The sequence below is a fragment of the Achroia grisella genome, unplaced genomic scaffold (assembly GCF_030625045.1).
Source record: "Achroia grisella isolate CSIRO2021 unplaced genomic scaffold, CSIRO_AGI_Agris_v1 utg149, whole genome shotgun sequence".
Classification (NCBI taxonomy): domain Eukaryota; kingdom Metazoa; phylum Arthropoda; class Insecta; order Lepidoptera; family Pyralidae; genus Achroia; species Achroia grisella.
The window spans coordinates 3957585-3973648 of record NW_026712644.1 but is presented as its reverse complement, the minus strand read 5'-3'; the positions used below and the strand labels follow the sequence as shown (position 1 = coordinate 3973648).

Here is a 16064-nt window from a genome sequence, read left to right as displayed (position 1 = left end):
ACTCCGGGGCAGCAAACTTTGGCTAGCAGGGTTGTATGCTGTTATGGCGGGAATTAACATATAAAGGAAATTTCTTTATATGTTAATTCCCGCCATAACATTGTCACAATGAAATTCCTTTAAGGAATACTAAACATAACCTAACTTAAGGACTAGTGCCGTCATTAGGCTTATTTTTTATTTAAGTGTTCAAATCGGATTAGGCGAGACATTTTTACGCATTATCTTTCTAATTCCTTTAGACATAGTGATTATTTGCTCAATCTTCTTTTTCGTTTTCACTCCTACATCTGTCAATGTCATTTTAAATATCGACGTCAATCTGTCTGATGTCATGCCATTTGAATGTTGAAAGAAAGCGAATAAATCTGTGTTAACTAAATGCTTTCCACGAATTGAATTTCAATAAAACAACATTAAAACCGTAAAGTCTCTTATAAAACAATAATGGAGTTAAACGACGTCATAGTCAATCAACCCGTCGTCATTGACAATGTAAATACTTTATTTTTTTAGCTACAAACGACACATTTTACAACATGTAGGCACACCTATATTTTCCCACACAATAACTGCACAAAACGCTGTTTTATTCTTCAATAATTAGTTTTAAAACCTTTTAATTAGACCACAGGGTGTTTTTATTAATGTTATTGTTAGTTATCATTCAACATTTGAATATAATGACTCATTAATCTTACGTCAACTTCCATCCATATAAGAGAGTGTATAAAACAATTTACCGGTATCCGACAGGGCTCCGGTGTCATCAAAGCTGGTTTCGCGGGCGATCAAATACCAAAATGCAGATTCCCAAATTAGTAAGTACCTTTTTTATTTTTAATTAGTAAAAGAAAGTGAACTGTACAGTTATCTGTAGCAACATGTAAATATGTGTATTTTTTTTATACATTTTTTTATTGCTTTCAGCAATAAGGCCGCCTTATTGTAAGAATACATGTGCTTTTTAATATATTGTTTATGCCTTTACTGGATGTTACAAATAAAGTATCTTTTAGTGGAGCTGTTAAATCTTGAAAATGTAATAAACATAATCATTTTGTATTTAGAGTTTATGTTGTATGTAATCTTGGAAATAATATTGAACTACCAATATTATTTACAAAATTATATACAACATATCTCTTTCTCTTAATATAGAAATAGAAATAATCTTTATTAATTTTTGTTTTCTGTTCTTTGTATATCCGCAGTCAGTATGTGTACTATAATCGGATTAGTTGGTAAATGACTTGAATGAATCTTTAATCAAATAAACTTAATTTTTTTTTAAACAATTAGGTGGCAAACAGCCCTTCTGATGGTAAACGGTTACCATAGCCTATGGACTCCTGAAACACCTGGGGTGTTACATGGACGTTGCCAATATAAAAACACTTTTCAATACACACAGAATCTTAATAATTATATTAGCATTTATAATATTAATAATTATATATTATTATAATTGATAATTTTAATCACAAGAAGAACGAGCAAGAAACTTGTTTGTTACTCTTTAAATAAATGTTTTAAGTAGATTTACATTAACAAAAAATATATGTTGTAGAAATATGTAGTAAAACTATTTATAAAGGTATAAATGTTTTATTGGTAAAATGGTATATAGTGGGGTGACATCTATACATCTGTACATACAAATAAAATTGGAGTATCTGTTTGTAATATTGATATAACCGTTTTTTACTACATGCATATGAATATAAATACAGTATATACACCAAAATATTTTTTTTTTACAATATTTGTCTGTCGGTCTGTTTGTTCCGGCAAATCTCTGAAATGGCTGGACATTTTGGGCAGGTAGCTGATGGAATAAGGAGTAACTTGGGCTACTTTTATTTTAGAAAAATAAAGTTTAATTCCACTTGAAGGAATTCGTGGGTATAGCTAGTTAAAGAATTCAAAAAATAAACTTTGAATAATCAAAGAGTGTGTCTCAACAATATATCTTCTTCCCCCTCCATGCGAAAGTAACGCTTTTTCATGACCGATGATTTTTTATTTAATAATACTCTTCTATACATAAGTTTCACTTCAAAAACTTCTCTGTCAACAGCATTGGGCGACCGAAGCACGTGCGTGTAATGGCGGGCGCCCTCGAGGGGGAGCTGTTTGTTGGTCCCCGTGCAGAGGAGCACAGAGGCCTGCTCAGCATCAAGTACCCCATGGAGCATGGCATAGTCACGGACTGGAACGATATGGAACGAGTTTGGAACTATATTTATAGCAAGGTAAGGTTCAATCTGCGCTAGACTTCGAACTAAGATATACAATCAAAATATCTTTATTCATGTAGGTCTATAGGGTCCTACACTAAGGACTTTTAAATTAAAGGTTGATTATGGACTGTAATTTCGTATAATAATTTAAATATAAAAAAATACAGAGAATGATAGAATATTGAGCGCGCGTGTAGTATTTGGTGGCGAGGTCAGAAGTGAGGGCTGGTGGGTCCGGTGCTATTCGCACCGCCAGCTCCGCAGCACCGCTCGCGGACTCCAGTCCGGCTAGCCGACGATGTCTGAACAAGGTCTATTACATACTCTTATAGCCCAAGAGCCCACGACGGCCAGACATACGTCATTAGTAAACGTGAAAGTTCTTGTATGTGTGTCCCCAACACAGGTAAGAACGATCCCCAAACATGACACCTGGATCGTGGTTCCTTTGGCAGGTAACAGGTAACAAAGGTGTAAAAAAAAACATATCAAATTCGTTATTTTAAGAAACTCCATATTTTCATATATTGTTCGTAGCATTATTATAACTTGCGCTGCTCATTGCCAGACACTTAGTGTGGTTCCAACCCCCCGCCGGACCCCCCTAAACTATACTATTTTATAAATAAACTTACGTTATTTTAATAAAGCTGAACTTTATATATATTATTGAGAGAACTATTAAACTGAGTTTCCTAAATTGCCAGACTCCAGTTTTCCTGGTTTTTCATCCTGGTTGGTTGGGGATCGTTCTTACCTGTGTTGGGGACACACATACAAGAACTTTCACGTTTACTAAAATGACGTATGTCTGGCCGTCGTGGGCTCTTGCTCTATTATAATATGTCAAATCTACCGTCAGTTCGGAATGATTTTGAGATGACAACTGACAAGAAAATGAGCTTGTATTCTTTTCAAATATGGTTGAAGATATTTACAATAATACAGATTCATTTTTAAATTCATATTTGGGAGACACACAAGTTTCTTGATCGTTCTTCTTGTTATAAGACAGCTTTCTGGATGAGGGTTTGATCAAAAAATAAATGATGACTATTCAAAACTGCTTCAATGTAAGTTTATTTGAATAAATTATATTCTATTCTATTCTAAAGTTATTTTCTGATGGCCTCGGCAGTCTAGCGATTTCACCGGTGGTCGCCTGTTCTATACCTGGCAAGGTACAATCATTTGTATTAATAGAATAGAATAGAATAGAAAATCATTTATTCAAATAAACTTAAGCACTTTTGAATAGTCATAACAATTTTTTTACCTACCGCTACTATAATTACTTGTATCGGACTGGATGGTTTCAAATTCCGTTGCGTAGTTTTACAGATTTAAGTATACATAGGGACGGACAGACAGCGACAGCGACTTTGTTTTATACTATGTAATTATGTATTTAAAAAATAATATCAAGTATTTATATTCACACGTTTCGATTTGTAAATGTAAACTTACAAGGATTATTTAAAAGAGCAACACACAAGTTTCTTGCTGGTTCTTCTTGTGATGAGACAGCTTTCCGAACGAGTGGTAGATAAAAAACTAATTGTTATGACTGTTCAAAAGTGCTGTAGTAGTACCAAAAACAGCAATATTCATAATATTAATACTAGATTTGAAGACAAACTTGCTGTCCCCAAGTATCGTTTAGAAAAAGTTAATAGGTCTTTTATGGGAATAGGTATAAAAATTTACAATAAGATACCAAAGGATATGTTGGAATTACCCATAAATAAATTCAAAACATCTGTTAAATCATATTTACTGAGCAAAGCTTATTTACTCACTAAACGATTACTTGAATGACGAGTGTGCATGGCAATAGATGTTCATGCACTCAATTTTCATTTAATGTTAGACATAGACACTTATATAAATATACATTGTAAATAAACTGGCTTTAAAAAAAAAGTAATTCAATTGAGTTTCTTGCCAGTTCTTCTCAATTGGATCTATATACCGAACTGGATGGTAGGGGAAAAATAAAATTATAATGTAAAAATTTGACGTTCATAAGCGGCTAAAATGTCCTACATGAATAAATGATTTTTGAATTTGAATTGACTTTGAATTTGCTTAAATTAAGTTTATTTGAATAAATGATTTTCTATTCTATTCTATACTATCAGTTATCTAGTATCCATAACACAAGCTCTGTTTACCGTGGGTCTTAATAGTGCTTTAGGAATTGTTTAAAAATACAGTGGACCCGCGGTAATCCGGCCCCTGTCTAATCCGGCCCCCCTTGTAATCCGACATTGTCTATTATTTGTTATTGAATATTACTTTGACAATATACTTCAGACTGCATATACATACATACATATATAACATAGAATCTTATCACTGGATCTGTAATTTATCGGATTACAAGATACTCTTTTGTAAAAAATTCCGAACTATAAGCAGAGGACCCTTAAGCAGCACTATAATCCGACAAATACGATGGTCCGACACTGCCCTGCAAAACGTTTGTCGGATAACCGGGGGTCCACTGTATATGTATATAATATAAAGAATCATCATTGGATCTATAATTTGTCGGATTACAAGGTACTCTTTTGTAAAAAAAATCGGACTATAAGGGGTCTTAGGCAGTACTCTATAATCCGACAAATTCGATAGTCCGACACTGCCCTGCAAAACGTTTGTCGGATAACCGGGGGTCCACTGTATATGTATATAATATAAAGAATCATCATTAGATCTATAATTTGTCGGATTACAAGGTACTCTTTTGTAAAAAAATTCGGACTATAAGGGGTCTTAGGCAGTACTCTATAATCCGACAAATTCGATAGTCCGACACTGCCCTGCAAAATGATTGTCGGACTACCGGGGGTCCACTGTATTATTATTTATTTAAAATTTATTGACCCTTTGATCTAGCGGGTATACTGACCAATTCTACTTCCAATGATTGCAAATTCAATACAAAAAAGTAAAAAATGTTCTGCCATCAGGATCAACTATCTACCTTCTCCGAGGAGCATCCCGTGCTGCTGACTGAAGCACCTCTCAACCCTCGCCGCAACAGGGAGAAGGCTGCTGAGGTGTTCTTTGAGACCTTCAATGTACCAGCACTCTTCCTCTCCATGCAAGCTGTTCTCAGTCTGTAAGTAATATATTAGAGGACTGTGGTCCAGTGGTGTAGCACAGCGCTTTACATCAGATAGTCGCAGGTTCGATACATTGCACGGCACAAACATTTGTATTCATGAGTATGATTGTTGGTGTCTGTCTGTATTGTTTCTATTGCAAGTTATTTAAGTATTAAAGTATCGAAGAATTGCTACTCTGAAGTGGCAATGGGCAGGACCTCGTAGGACAGATGATTTGTCAGACTTTTATGATATGTCAAATCTACCGTCAGTTCGGAATGATTTCGAGATGAGAAGAACTGAGAAGAAACTCTGCTCGTATTCTTTTCAAATTAATATTATACATGTTTACAATAATACAGATTAATCTTTAAATTCAAACTTGGGAGAATAGACTAAGGACGTATGGACATACAACCGTATTTGAAAGAAAATTTAGTGTTTTATTTTTTTTATGAATAATTTATTTCTTTCAGATACGCAACCGGCCGGACCACAGGCGTTGTTTTGGACTCTGGGGACGGTGTTACCCACGCTGTACCCATTTACGAAGGCTTCGCGATGCCGCACAGCATCATGAGGGTCGATGTGGCAGGTAGAGACGTGACCAGGTACCTCAGGTCAGTAATTTTGGAAATAAATAGCAAAATTCAAAATATCTTTATTCATGTAGATCTATTACATCATCATCATCTGCTTCTTCCTTATCCCATTTATTTGTAGTCGGCGTAATATGTTTTTCTTTGCCATTCATCTCTGTTCGCAGTCATCTCGTTATTTACTCCCTTTCTTATCATATCATCTTTCACACAGTCCATCCATCTCTTTTTCGGTCTTCCTCTACCCTTATAACCATCCACATTCATATGTAACACCGTCCTTAGGATATGATCTTCATTCCTACGCATTACATGCCCATACCACGATAGACGATTACTCTTTAACCTCTCCGACATCGGTGCCACTATGCCACGTAGATCTATTACAGACTCTTAAAAATCAATATATCTTTATCTATACTGTAAGAGTATATAATAAAATTAAACTATAGTTCATTCTATTAATGTATTTTATGAACACAGTTTATCACTCGTATATATATTAACAAAAAAACAATAAAACATAATTGTGGACGAGTAGCAAGAACGCAAAAGTAGTAGCGGTGGGGTGTCCTTCACACCGGGCGACGGATGTCGAACTAACTCGGCTCACCAAGGACGTGCGTAGCAAGCGCCGATTCGGAGACGCGAGAACAATAGGTGTTAGGCTGGCATCCCCACTATGGTCGCGTCCTCGTTCAATACATATAAATAAAATTGGAGTGTCTGTTTGTAATATTGATTTTACTACATGCATATGAATATAAATACGGTATATACACCAAAATAACATTATTTACATTTTTTGTCTGTCTGTCTGTTTGTTTGTTCCGGCTAATCTCTGAAATGGCTGGACCGACTTTGACGAGACTTATTGACAGGTAGCTGATGTAATAAGGAGTAACTTAAGCTACTTTTATTTTAGAAAACTAAAGTTAAATTCCATGTGGACGAAGTCGCGGGTAGTACCTAGTAATTAATATTCATCATCTGCTTCATCCTTATCCCATTTATTTGGGGTCGGCGTAATATGTTTTTCGTTTCCATTCATCCCTGTTTGCAGTCATCGCGTTATTTACTTCCTTTCTTACCATATAATTAATATTATAAAAGTTTAATCACTAATGTAAGGATAAGATGTATATTAAATGCGAAACTTTATAAATAGGGTATAGCAATCACTTATATTTCTATTTTTTTTCAATCACACATAGGTTGGTGCTCCGCAAAGAAGGTGTGAATCTGCGAACATCAGCTGAGCTGGAAATCGTGAAGTCGATCAAGGAACGCGCGTGCTACCTGTCGCCTAACCCGCTCAAGGAGGAGACCCTGGACACAGAGAGAGCACAGTATACACTGCCCGATGGCACACAGCTCGAGGTAAATTAATAATGTATACAAATATATAAAATTGTACTTGCCTATTGAATCTATATAAGCATAACCTCAAAATAATGATATTCAAATTTAATTCAAATTCAAAAATCATTTATTCATGTAGGACATTTTAGCTGTTGTATGTGTCTATGTAAAATTTTTTACATTATAATTTTAATTTTTCCCCTACCATCCAGTTTGGTATATAGATCCAATTGAGAAGAAGAACTGGCAAGAAACTCAATTGAATTACTTTTTTATTTAAAAAGCCAGTTATTTACAATGTATATTTATATAGGTGTCTGTCTAACATTAAATGAAAATCCAGTGCATGAACAACTATTGCCATGCACGCTCGTCATTCAAGTAATCGTTTAGTGAGTAATAGGCTTTGCTCAGTAAATATGATTTAACAGATGTTTTATACATGTGATGAGATGATGTTATGATAGGGACAATAATGGGTCACTGTCTCTTAAACAAACATCTGTACATAATACCTGCTACAAACAGTCCCCTTTGCTTTGAAGTCGAAGGTACGGCTGCTCACGTAATCCAGAAATCCATAGCAATGGCCACACAACGAAAACAATTCCTCGGAACGGTGAGCTGGCCTTTACAGCTTCACCAGAAAACAGGGGTCGAGTGCAGATGGCACTCAAAACCAAAGGAAGGAGTTATGGAGCGGCTGAAGACCAACTCCCGCCTGACGGATACGACTTTAGTCTGAGGGCACCGTTAGGGGTTCGAATCACGGCTCAGGCCGTCGTAATATCGATCCCCGTTGGAATTGGACGGGGGATCGATCGGAGGGCACTCTAAATACAGGACTGTTACTTGCCGTCATATATGCTTTTGACAAAAAATAAACAATTTTTCATTATAAAAATTGGTATATTGTGATTTGTCTTCCAGATTGGTCCAGCGAGGTTCCGAGCACCAGAAGTACTGTTCAGACCTGATCTCATAGGCGAGGAGTGTGAAGGTTAGTACTCTAATACTGCAGAATATTCTTTTTAATTTGACAATTAACACAGCGCCATCTAGTCCTAAGTAAGCAGAGCTTGTGTTATGGGTACTAGACAACTGATATAAATACTTAGATATTTTTTTAAATAGCAATTTAACACACCGGCTTACTTTCGATGTTCGCGGGTTCGATTCCTCGCACGGTGCAAACATATGTATTTATGAGTATGATTGTTTCTATCGGTCTGGGTATTTTCTATGTAGGAAACACCCAGACCGACAACAGATGTATGTATTTACAAAAAAAATATCTATGTATTTATATCAGTTATCTAGTACCCATAAAACTAGCTTTGCTTAGCTTGAGACTTGATGGAAAATTAACGCAGTGTTAATTTTCTAGGGGTATTTATTTTATTATTTTATATAGATGAATATTACAGTTTAGGGGGCGTTCAGGTATTACGTAAGCAATAGGGGGGGGGGGGCGCGGGGGGTATTTACTTTGCTTATTTTGGATGACATGCGGGTAGGAGAGATAAATGGTGATTACGTCATCGGTAGTTATTTACTTTTTTACACGTATGGCAACCCTCACATTGTCTTTGTTAAAAAAAAATCTTTTGAAAAATGTTTACGTAATCATGGGGCGAGGGGTTTAGAGCTTTGCTTACTTTTGCTGCCAAGGGGGATGGGGGGGTAAATAATTGTAATAAATCTGCTTACGTGCTCACTTATTGGTAAGTGACATTACAAATAAAAACAAAAGTTATAATTCCAGGTCTTCACGAGGTCCTCATGTTTGCCATTCAAAAGTCAGATATGGATCTAAGGAAAGTGTTGTACCAGAATATAGTCCTCAGCGGTGGATCGACGCTGTTCAGAGGGTTCGGAGATCGACTCCTGGCTGAAATACGGCGGCTGGCACCCAAAGATATGAAGATTAGGGTGAGTACTTACATATCTTATGTTCTTATATATTTATTTATTTATATTAAGAAGAAAACTGATTGGTACAGCCTTTGCTGTAAATAATATAAATGACGTAATGGAGTAACTTGAAACAGTCATGCTCGCTATAAAGGTCAAACTGGTGGGCCGGATCGATGTGCTCCCTCTAATATGGTTGATTTCAATGATGGCTGGCTCATCCGTCATACTCGTGAACGGGTGCTGCTTGTGGGGTCTGGTCTGTTCAGGTTGCGAACACTGATTAGATTTTTTGTTTTCTGCAATATATAATGACTCTGTATTATTGTAAACATGAATACCGACCGTACCGTAATAAGAAATTCAGCTCGTATTCTTTTCAAATAATACAACATTTATTTGAAAAGAATACGAGCTGAGTTTCTTGTCAGTTCTTCTCATCTCGAAATCATTCGGACGGTAGATTTGACATATCATAAGAGTCTGTAATAGACCTACATGAATAAAGATATTGAATTTTGTTTTTTTTTTCGAAACAATATAAATTATGTATAATAACGTAATAGTAATTAATACAATTTTTTTTATAAGCAAGCTTAGTGCAATAAGTCAACTGAACTGTGTAATTTAATTTATTATTGACTCTATGCTGACGGAAAATACCTATAACCAAACCATATCGATCCGAGAGATGGCGGTAAGCTCGCCTTCAGCCAGTTTGGATTCAAATAAAATACATATATAAAAAAATATAAGCATGTTGTTAGCTTACAATCTCTCTGAGTCGAGGGAGGGGATGGTTAGAAATGGGATCTACAGGTCCCATTGCTGGCAATGTACCATGTCAAGTCGATGTTCACGAGGTCCGACGCGAAAATTATCGTGGTTAAAGATTTGAAGTACTGACTGACCTGATCTCATGCTCATCTTATCAACCTCCACTGTGCCTTGCCAGTGTATACCGATAGTGCAGCTGGCTGCACTATTGTATTATGTAGCAATTAAAAACAAATACATCGCACTAAATCGAATGGGATTTGCCATATATTTTTATTAAATTATTATATTATGAAATTAGGTACTCGCCCCGGTTTCCCCCGTGTGTATATGTATTATTTATACATATAAACCTTCCTCTTGAATTACTCTATCATTAAAAAAAAAAACACACCATATTCCGTTGCGTAGTTTTAAAGATTCAAGCATATATAGGGATGGACAGACAGCGACAGCGACTTTATTTTAATACTATATAATTTATGAAACACATAAAAGAAATATAATTCTGCTATTACAGATCTCAGCGCCACAAGAACGCCTCTACTCAACATGGATAGGGGGTTCGATTCTCGCCTCACTCGACACATTCCGTAAAATGTGGGTCTCCAAACGGGAATACGACGAGGAGGGACACCGAGCTGTACACCGCAAGACGTTCTAATTTGTTTTATATATACATATATATATATATTGTATATACAGGGTTACTAATAGTACATATACAGTGAAAGGGCCGGATCGTAAATTTGTGGGGCCCTGGGCTATATCTACTTAGGGGCCTACCTAATTATGATAAGATAGATAAGATAGATAATTGATTTATTGCCAACATAACACAAATAATACAATTTACAATAAGACAAAACAAGAAATAAATAATAAAATGGAAGTTGGCAATAGGAGCTGCCTCAGCTGTTGCTGATATAAGCACAACATCAATGAGGTGCACCTATACAGCGCTGGTTTTCAGGCAGAACTCAATTTACTACCCAGTCTCGTCTATTAATATCCAGGGTATTGTGAGCAGGTCAAATGTAAGCTAAATTACCACATTGTCTAAACTTAATAATGCCTCTGAATACCCCATCCGCGATCATAGTCGTGCAGTTATTATTATTAACCCTGTATATATAAGGATAAAGGTGATATAGGCAATTTAAATAAATTAATATGACAGAATTGAAATATGTATCGCAAACTTGGTGGATTATGGGAGGCTGCAGTCCAATAAACCACGAAATCTGCAGGGATCCTTCAAGTATTACGTAAGCACTATGGGTGGGTGGGAAGGGGGGGGGGGGGTCTTTGCTTCCCTTCTTGTGATGAGACAGCATTCCGAAAGAGCGGTGGATTAAACAAAATAATGTAATGACTATTCAAAAGTGCTTCAATGTAAGTTTATTTGAATAAATGATTTTCTATTCTTTTCTATTCCTTATTTAGGATGACATGAGCGGTCGGGGAGGACAGGGGAGTGTAGATGATGATTACGTCATCGGTAGTCATTTACTTTTTTACACGAATGGCAACACTCACATTGTCTTTGCTAAAAAACAATACATTAATTGAAAAATGTTCACGTAAGCATGGGGGGAGGGGGTAAGCTTTGCTTACTTTTGCTGACAAGGGGATGGGGGTAAATAATTGTAATAATTCTGCTTACGTCATACTTGAACGGCCCCATATATGTGCATAATATTATCTAATAAAAATGTAACTCAATGCTGTCTGTACATGAAAGATATATTGGAAAAAATATTATTGGGGGATGTTATTGATGTAGTAGAACCCAAATTAGGGATTGTTAATATTTTCTGAGATCAGCGCATACAAATGCACAGATAATTATACCATGTGCGCTGTAGGATGGTGCAGGTGACAGTTACTAGTTTTACATTTAACAATTGCTACATTGAAGTTAATATAGTTAATAATCATTATATACTACTAGCTGTCGACCTACTGGCCGACTAGTTTGACGACCTCGGTGGTCTGTGACACTAGACCACCGAGGTCGTCAAACTAGCAAGACCGCCTTACTTCCGATGGTCGTGGGTTCGATTCCTCGCACAGTAGAAACATTTGCATTCATGAATATGGTTGTATCGGTCTGGGTGTTTTCTATGTATATTATGTATGTATTTACATATATTAGTTGTCTAGTACCCATAACACAAGCTCTACTTAGCTTGGGACTAGATGGCGCCGTGTAAAGTGTCCTGGTTTATTTATATAACTCAGACGTAGTCATATTTATAATATTAATATGTTTTCCTGCTTTATCAAAGACGTTTATGCAGCAGTTGAGAAAAAAAAAATTCGCTCATTACATTTTTATGTTGTGAACTGTACACGTTAATAATGCAGTACACTCAGCTTTATTATTAAGATGAATTAGTCCTGTTGGCGCCTTCTTATTTTGGTTTATTTTTCTAACTACAAATTAAGGAACAAAATTAACTAACAATTAAGGAAGAATGGATATTATTCTCTTTGTCCGCGGTAAATTAAAAAAAATAGCCCATATGTTATTCTAATACATAAGCTATATTACTGTAATGTGTCATCAAGTCCAGTAAACTACTGGACTTGAGTGAAAGAGTAACAAACATACATACTTACAAACTTTCGCGTTTATAATATTATATTGAGATATACGTTTTAATAAATTTTTACCCTTATTTGTTATTCAATAATAAGAAGATTTTATGTTACAGCTGTTTTTACACGTACGCCATTTCTCACAGGAAAGTATGTGCATGCATACGGCCCATCTGATGATAAACGGTCACCGTAGCCTATGTACGCCTGAAACACCAGGGGTGTCACGTGCGCGGTGCAGACCTTTCAGAAACCTTAATATGATATATCCTTCTTAAAAAACCCAATGCTGTAGTCTCGTGCGAAAACCTCGGCAGGAAGTTCATTCCACAATCTAAGTGTACGCGGGAGGAAGCTCCTCTGAAACCGCACTGTCCGAGACCACTTAGGTTCCAGCGTGTGGGAATGAATTCCCTGTCGATGGTGAGCGGTGCGATGGTAAAAGGTGGCCGTAGGTATGTCGAACAATTCCTCAGAACACAGTCCGTTGTATAATCGGTAGAACACACAAAGCGAAACGAAGTCTCGCCTCAAACTAAGTGGCTCGATACCGCCATGTTAATGTAGACTAAGAAAATAAGAAAGACAACGCGCGTAAACAGCGAGCGCATTCCCGCGTACAATAATCATGAGTTTTTGGCGCCATTTTGTAATAATTAATTATCATTGCAAAATGGCGGACATCTGACTATAGAGCAAAGACAATTATAGAGTTATTGATAATTTATAAATTATAAACGTGTCTGTGGAACTTAAATATATATTTATAAATGAAACTGAAATGACTTACTTATAATATTTCCTAATATTTATTTTATTTCAACACTCAGCACCCTTCCATTTGTTTACATCTGCACATAACTTAGATTTAAGATCAGTGTAAAGTTGAATGTACGCGTTACTAATAAGCCATGTAGCAGATGATCAAATAAACTTACTAATGTAGAACAATTATTACACCTGTATATATAAGGAAACAAATTAAGTAGCGACACCTCATCACATCATTTATAACGCTACAATGATAAGGTGATACCCATCACGTTAATATATACATAAAATTATTCAATCGCTATTTAATAGGTATAACTTTTTTCTAATGGTAATAGCATTTAATGTTAATTTATCAAATAGTAGGGGCTTCACTTCTAATATTGAATTAGAACAGTATGAAGAAACTCAAATAGATGGCGCCACTGGACACGTGACTTAGCTATATTAAGTTATTTAATATTAGATAGATTAGGAGCTCCGAAATAGCTACTTTGCTGATTCATAATAGAACTTTAAAAAAATACTCGAAAATGTTCGAAGAATTGATAAATTTTCTTCTAAAAAGCGAGCCATCCACAAAGATTGCCCTCGAATATTGGCAGCTTGATGAATGGTAAATGACTTGTATTTCTGTTATGAATTATTAAAGTGGCCATTTTGGTGTTCCAAAGTTTTATATTTGCTTCATTGCAGAGCACAGTGTAACATAATTATAATGAAATATAAAAAAATAAGTATTACAAATTTGGGATCTTTTATTTAATTACCTACATCAAAATCCATTGGTGACTATCTATACACGACGCGGCAACCTCGATGATCTAGCTGTTTAGCACACCGCATTACTTCCGATGATCAAAGGTGGAGACCAAGATGACGAGCAAAAAGTAAAACGGCACCGTTGTAGTTGTAGAATATTTTTGTATTGAATTGACTTATGTCATATAGAAACAATATAATATTATAATAAATATAGACAATGAAAAAGGTATATAAAATAGTTTCCTACAGTTCCGGTTCGGTATAAAATGTATTATTTTCTTACTAGCACTATTCCACGGTATAAAGTCGCTAGCACGTCTTCGTCCGCGTGGTAGAGTCACCTTGAATTTTTTGAAAGAAAGAAAAAGAAAGAAAGAATAACATAAAATGACATAATATATGAATAACATAAAATATTTTATTAAACCCAAAAAGGCTAAAGAAAAGAATTACAAATTTCCATACAAACTTTTCGTCTTATTTTACCCACTTATGGATCAAATTTTTATAAAGTTTGAATGTCATTTATATATATTTAATCAACAGCCAATGAAAATAAATTTCAGGTTCTAGCTTTGAAAATGACTATTCTATACAACCCTTCATCTCCCCTTTCAACCTGCTTGCAACCCTCTTTTCGCATTAAAAGTACCCTATGTTCTTTCTCAGGGTCTAGACAATCTGTCTACCAAATTTCATTTAAATCGGTTCAGTAGTTTTGGTGTGAAAGCACGACTGACAGACAGAGTTACTCTCGTATTTATATTAGTAGATAAGGATTACAACTACCGTTGCCAGACGTCCCGTATTTCCAGGCACGTCCCGTATTTGAGGCATAGTTTATGAGATGTATGAGAATAATATGGTTCTATGATAATAATTTCAGGACAATTCACACAGCGCTATCTAGACCCAAGTTAAGCTAGCTAAAGCTTGTGTTATGGGTACTAGATAAATGATACAAATACATAGATATTTTTTTTCGTAAATACTAACTACTAAATATAGAAACATTAAACATACTATATATAGAAAACACCCAGACCGATACAAACAATTATACTCATGAATACAAATGTTTGTAGCGTACTTTGCGAGGAATTGAACCCGCGACCATCGGACGTAAAGCGGTGTGCTAAACCTCTAGACCACCGAGGTATGATAGAACGAAACCACATTGTCTCAATTTTTTTTTGTGACAATACTAAATAGTCGAAATATAATAGTATATTTCGACTAACAAATTTAGTTTGACGGTTTTTCAAAACGGTCTTTCAAATACATTACAGACAAGGATTCCCTTACGGTTAATATTCCAAAATTAGCTAATATTATAAACGCTAGTTTGTGGGTGTGGGTGGATATTTTTTACTTTGTCACATAAAAACAACTGAATGGATTTTGATGAAACTTTACAGCATGCAGTGGCGACATTAGGCGTCGGCGACGTCGGCAACCGTTGAGGGCCTCGCTCTCGGCGGCGGATCGGGTAGGGGGGGGGGGGGTTATGGGGGTCATGACCCCCCCCCCCCCTGAGCTGGTTCCAGGACTTGGGTGGACTACTAATTGAACATGATGATTTTATTTTTACAATTAGAATCACGCTTACAGTTTCACAGTTTCCGCTGAGAGAAGCTTCTCAAACTTTAAGACTTACTTGAGAAGCACGATGAGTCAAGAGAGACTACATATCTGCGTTATCAGTTCTATCAATTGAAGCTGAAATAACGACTAGTGATAAATATTGTTGGATTACGAATCTTTATAAAGTAATATATAAAATAGAGAGTGGAAAATAATTAATGGAAAATGTAGCAGAAATACGATTTCGACCTGGAAGAACGTCTTCCGCACTCCGAACACCCCAAAGTAAGCAATGTAACACCAAACTTACTCACCTTTGCTCAGGAACGTCC

At 35.8% G+C, this 16064-nt stretch overlaps 1 protein-coding gene across 1 annotated transcript; it reads left to right on the top strand.

The window, feature by feature from the left end:
- The first annotated feature begins 353 nt into the window (after positions 1-353).
- On the top strand, positions 354-10686 carry LOC131840759 (alpha-centractin). Its single transcript, XM_059188950.1, has 9 exons — positions 354-495; positions 757-821; positions 2081-2255; positions 5219-5370; positions 5833-5976; positions 7170-7335; positions 8248-8317; positions 9083-9249; positions 10529-10686. The coding sequence occupies exons 1-9, from the start codon at positions 448-450 to the stop codon at positions 10670-10672; spliced, it is 1131 nt and encodes a 376-aa protein (XP_059044933.1). The 5' UTR covers positions 354-447; the 3' UTR covers positions 10673-10686.
- Positions 10687-16064: the final 5378 nt, after the last annotated feature.